A 6,086-nucleotide genomic window follows, 5' to 3' on the forward strand; every position below is an offset into this window, starting at 1 on the left:
ACAAAGGAACTCTCTGTGAGCAGCAAGAAGGAAGAAGGTTTTGGGTATCGGAAGTGCAAGAGATGACTTTGTATGTATTTAAGTGTGTGTGTGTGGGGGGTGGGTGGTTGGACAGATGAGAGTGTGTTTGTGGTTTTTTACACTATTGACCTTCTTTAGCTTGTATTTCAAAACTATGTGGAGCAAAGAGTCAGGCTTACAGACTAAGAGGTTAATCAAATACTTTCCTCTTTATATAAATGCACATGTGAGTTATGATCAAGAGTGTAGCTGCCAATGTTTGTAGTGAACTTACTGAAATGTTCGCAAGGGACCCGAAATGTTTCAAATTTTACCATGCAACCCAAACCATCAGGACAGCTCGATTTGTCTTTATATCTCTTGTTTATGGTTACTTTGGGATTTTAGCTCTTTGTCTTGTGGCTCACACAGACAGTATGCAAACACAGACGATATTTAAAAGACATGGTCCAGACTTTTTCCAGTGTATCACTCAACAGTTTCCCACCATGATGAATGCACTGTTCGGGGGTTTGTCAACGAAAGGAGCGTTTCTGGGCATGAGCATATGAGTAGGATATTTCAAAACACTCTTATCTCTGTTGCAAAAATATCTTACCACATCTATGATCACATCCTTAACCGCTGGTCCGTTTAAAGTTCCCATAATGGCTCATTTATTTGCTGGATGATGTCAAAAGTGTGTTTCATTGTAAATGCTTTATCTTATTAAGAAATGTTTTGATTATGAATGTTTGGTAAATTATTATGTTGTAGTCAACAGAATGTCCTCAATTTATAATGGAAGACAGACAGACAGACAGATAGATGAATGCCCCCCCGCCAAACCACAAAAACAATCAATTTTTAGTAATGTATTTTTATACTTATGAAATATGAAATTTCTATGTTTCATTAAATTAAATTTGACATCTAATGAAATATAAAAATACATAGATAATATAATTAATTGTATATAATGCAAAACATTTGTAAGTAAAATAAATGTATTTATATTTTAGATTTTTATTAATTAAATGTTATTTGTTATTTTGAAAAATCCCCTTTATGTTGAAGGATGAAGAACATGCTTGAAAATATACAGCTATGATATAACTCCTGAACACAATCATAAACACATGTTTTACATTGCTGCATAGAATGTAAAACATTACTCACTGGTTTGTAGTTTTAAACATATTTTTACTGATATATCCAAGATTGAGAAGTCATTTTTGCACTCAACATTAGTCAACTAGATGTCTTTATCTTGGTGACTTATCTGCACAATGTGCAACAACAAAGCAAAATACATCACAGAAAACTGAACATTTAAGTATGCAAGGCATACCAAAATATATACAAGATGAACATCTATATGGATGATTTTCAGTGCCAACACAAACCTCTCTGAAAAAAGACAGATGTGATTACTGTTTTGTTCTTTTACTCCACCGTTCGAAAATGTGGGATCAATAATTTTTTAAATAAGAAAACATTACTTTTAATGAGCAAGGATGCATTCAATTTTGAAGTGATGGTGAAGACATTTAGGATGTTACAAAAGATTTCTTTTGACACTGAAGACTTGAGTAATAATGATGAAAATTCATCTTTGATCAAAGGAATAAATTACATTTTAAAATGTATTCATATGGAGCAGCAACTTCCCGCTCTCTCTCTTAAAGCCTACACGGAAGTGACTAAAACTGTAAATCATCGACTGGCCGCTGGAGGCCGTCTCCAAAAGGGCGTCAGTTCCATAGACAAAGTTAAAATGCCCAACTTTACAGCAGAAATAAATGTTTATAGCCTTGTTCAAAAAGTGGTTTCGGTTTATATAGCTAATTTTGCCCTTCATTACAACTGTGAGGGGGGGTAAAATTGTTTACAACTCATCCGTTTAAATTATATTAAGCCTTAAAGTTTTGCATATTTAAGGGCGTGGCCACTTGAGTGACAGGTGGATTGCCGCTGCTTACACTGCCGTTGAGCTAGGTGGGCATGGCTTCAGCAACCAGCTCCCGCCTTTTTGCCCATTTTCGAAGATCCGGGAATGAAGCACGGTGACTTGCTGCCAAGATGCTGATGGCAAGCCCCGCCCACTTTGAGCTTCAAAAACTCTCATCAGGAGCCTACAGGTGATGTCACCACGTCCATGTTTTTATACAGTCTATGATTCATATGGAAAACAGCAATTTGAAATTGTAATGATATTTCAAGTTGATGCATTTTTTATCGAACAAAATACACCCTTCATGAGACCTTTTTTTCCCCAAAGTGTTAAAAAATCTGAGCACGGTCAAACTTTTAAACAGTAGTGTAAAGCATTTAATGCATATCATATCTTTCATTTATACATTAAATTCAAACATCCTGTTCAATAACATCTCTGTTATTCCGTCCTCCTCTCCAGCGGTTTCTCAGTTTAAGCATCAGCCTGCTGATGGGTTCGGTGTACTGCTTGTTGGCCAGTCCCAGTATGAGCGGAATGATGGCCATGCTCCCGATTCCCGTACAGGACATGATGATGTACAGATAAGAGCTCTGCAAGCTCACCCCGGTCTGCAGCGCTGTCACGGACATGAGCTGGTAGATGATGTATGGCACCCAGCAGACCAGGAAGGTGAGGGACACGGCAGCCACGCATTTGGCATAGCGCAGGTTAAGCTGCTGCTCGTGATCCGAAGGCTGCTGCTGCTGGAGACGGTCCACAGCACGCTGAAGCTTACAGATGTCCTGCAGCTGTTTGCGCGCGATCCACAACACTCGCCCCATCATGGCTACAATGGACAGCATGGCCGGAAGCACCAGTCCGCACACTTCCAAATAAATGAAAGCCTTGGGAAAAACCTGTTTGTAGGAGCAAGCCTCATCCTCTTTGGTGGAGTTTTGAGACGTGGTTGATCTCAAGAACGTCTCGTTTGAGTCGGAGCGCTTGTTGGGATTGGGTTCCACCCAATTATTCCATCCAAAGGCGGGAAGTGATGCATACAGCAAAGGTGGGAGCCAAACTGTCAACAAAGCCAATGGGAAGCAGCGGTGAACCCAGAACTGGCTGTGGTGGAGTGGGCTGACGATGCACAGGTAGCGTTCATAATGCACCATCACCAGATTGAAGAGGAACGACAGGAACAGAAAGTTGGGGAAGATGTACATCACCAAGCAGTGCTTGAAATCCAGCTGCCGGTCGAGCGTCATGCGGGGAATGAAGGGCAGGGCGATGCCAGTGCACAAGTCGGCCACTAGCAGGCTCAAGAAGAAGTAATTTGGGGTGTTGTGCAGCTGACGGTTGCAGGCGATGCCTATGATGATGAAGAGGTTGGAGAAGATGATGATCGTTGACAGCGGCACTGTCAGATAGAAGATCAACTTCTCTCTGCTCAGCTTGTCGAGCGGATCCATGATGGAGAGCTGTTCCCCGCTGGACTAAACCAGACTTAAACCTTCTCCATCTACTGTGAGGCTGAGTCCTGGAAACATAAGAAATACATAGTAAACAGGTTTCGCTATATATATACTCACACAACCTGTTTGCACTTATCCCTTCAGGCAGACCCTACAGATCTCTGGGCACTATAACATCTAAACATAAAATAATTTTTTCCCCCCATGCCATCTCCAGCTTATTGCATATATATATATATATATATATATATATATATATATATATATATATATATATATATATATATATATATATATATAAATTAGTTATGTTGCTTGTGCACATAATTATTAATCTCACAGCACTACTAGGTTGTTTAACTTCTCTTTAATATATGAGAGTTAACATCTGACCTACTTAATTCATTAAAGAAATGGGACACACACACACACACACACACACACACTTGACCTCATTTAATTCCAATACTATATGCTGTTGTTAATTTATGTGGAACAAAGTTATTTTAGTATCATTACTGCTATCTTAATGTCTATTAATTTTTTTAAATTATTTTTTTAATTTTCCATTTTTATTTTAAAGTGTTATTTTGTTGTTTATTTTTTTTTAAATGTCTATTTAGTCTTCTTTTGGCTAACATTTCGGTTTCAGTTTTAGTCATTTTAGTGCTAAAACATTTTTTTATTTTTTTTGCCTAAAGTAAGTTTTTATTTTTTTAACTTCTGCTAATGTTAATTAAGAAATGTTTTTAGTATTTTTCTTTTTAACTAGCTTGAGTTACTGCTGTGGAACATGAAAAAAAAAATCTTCAGAACTCTTTTCCAGTACATGTTATTTTCTTAAAGATTTTTTTACAAATATAATTTTAAAGTATTTTTAATATTCAGTTTCTTGAATCTTCTATATATATATATAAAAAAAAAAGAACAGACATCGATAAGTTATTGATAATATTTACCCTGAAAGGGTGCATATTATTGGATTATATTATTATTATGATTCTATTGGATTTGGAACAACTTGAAGGTCCTTTAATTTTCCACCCCTTGTGAATTCAATATCCAAACTGTTAGCAGTTGACATTTCTACTGGTCAAATCATCAGCCATTTCTTCATCAGTTCATGTTAGATGCAGTAAAAACAGATAACGAGGATTAAAAACCACAACCAAAACTGCCTGACCACAAAGTATCACAGAGAGCATGTTTTTACAGGTCTTAATAAGCCAAAGCTGCACAAATGCATCCAAGTAATATTCAAATATTCATATAAGTTTGTGTTTCCATTTGCATTAAATAATGCTATGCACTATCAAATGTCCATCACTAGCAAAGCCAACTTTCCTCTTCATTCAAAATAAAATGGAAGTTCAGTGATGCTTTTTTATTGAATTTGGTATTTGATTTGACTTTTTGCTCTTTGGATCATCTCAGATCATGTTGGAGTCATTAAAACAAATACTAAGACATTCTGCATGTTTTACTGGAGTTATATTAAATTGACAAAGTAATTCATAATGTAAAATCTTATTTTAAGTTAACAAAATATGTAAAATATGAATGTTTTAAGTAGTGGAATCAGATGTTCATATCTTAATGCACTTTAAATGCTTCACTGGCTTGAACGAGTGAAACTAAAAAAATAAATAAAAAACACTCACCTTACAAATCAAGTTTCTTCACAACAGTGTAAGATGATCCAGCCATGTGTGAATCAGTGATTCAGTGGTGTTCCTCTCACATCTGAACTCTTTCTGTTTTCCTCTCTGCCTTCTTTAGACATCAACAGCATCTGAGCGACTCTCACAGAAGTCAAAGAGCAAGCACTCGAGCAGGATGCTTCTTAAAGCGACAGTGACCTCATTCTGACTTCAGCCATAAAGCATCACAGGAGAAGTATTTCAGCTCAGGAAGTCACAGTTTACTCTCAATTTATGAGACAGATGTGGGAGGCATGGAAACATGCAGTGCCGATATTTATTTGTATATTTCTATCATAAAATTTAATCACATGTTAGAGACAGTTTGTAGTATAAACTAAAAAGAGAGTGTTGCACCCACATTTGTATCACTTCTATGCAGTAGAATATACTGTATTAATTATTGGTTAATTCACACAAAAACTTAAATTTAGCTCATTGTCATGTCACTCTGACCCCGTTATTTATTTTTTTCCTTCTGTGACATGATGTTCGTAAAAATGTCTGAGATGTTCTTTTCTGTTTACAATGAAAGGAGATGCTGATTTAAAGTAAATGTCTCCCCAAATCTGCATTTATTTGGTCAAAACAAAACAGTAAAATCTGTAATTTTGTGAAATATTATTACAATTTAATTAATTTATATTTTAAAATGTAATATATTCCTGCGATGCAAAGCTGAATTTTTTGCATCATTACACCAGTCTTCAGTGTCACATGATACTTCAGAAATCATTGTAATATGCTGATAGTTGCTCAACTGTCTTAGGTCTTTGTCGCATCTTCCTCTTTATGATGCATCAAATGTTTTCTATGGGTGAAAGATCTGGACTGCAGGCTGGCCATTTCAGTACCCGGATCCTTGTTCTGCGCAGCTGTGATGTTGTAATTGATGCAGTATCAGGACTGGCATTGGCATGATAGAAAATTCAAGGTCTTCCCTGAAAGAGATGACATCTGGATGGGAGCATATGTTGT

General features: G+C 36.5%; 1 protein-coding gene across 2 annotated transcripts; it reads right to left on the reverse strand.

The window, feature by feature from the left end:
* Positions 1–1,952: 1,952 nt before the first annotated feature.
* LOC113108281 (G-protein coupled bile acid receptor 1-like) lies at positions 1,953–5,501 on the reverse strand. Of its 2 annotated transcripts, none has more exons than XM_026271214.1 (2): positions 5,188–5,501; positions 1,953–3,468 (listed from the first exon to the last, which is right to left on the reverse strand). In XM_026271214.1, the coding sequence occupies exon 2, from the start codon at positions 3,403–3,405 to the stop codon at positions 2,368–2,370; it is 1,038 nt and encodes a 345-aa protein (XP_026126999.1). In that variant the 5' UTR covers positions 3,406–3,468; positions 5,188–5,501; the 3' UTR covers positions 1,953–2,367. The 2 variants fall into 2 exon arrangements, with proteins under 2 accessions (XP_026126999.1, XP_026126998.1); XM_026271213.1 differs by having other exon boundaries at positions 1,956–3,473; positions 5,070–5,500.
* Positions 5,502–6,086: the final 585 nt, after the last annotated feature.

Source organism: Carassius auratus, chromosome 9 (assembly GCF_003368295.1).
Source record: "Carassius auratus strain Wakin chromosome 9, ASM336829v1, whole genome shotgun sequence".
NCBI classification, from domain to species: domain Eukaryota; kingdom Metazoa; phylum Chordata; class Actinopteri; order Cypriniformes; family Cyprinidae; genus Carassius; species Carassius auratus.

Excerpts from the sequence above, each read along its gene's own strand:
- LOC113108281 (XM_026271214.1), bottom strand. The coding sequence starts at position 3,405 with ATGGATCCGCTCGACAAGCTGAGCAGAGAGAAGTTGATCTTCTATCTG.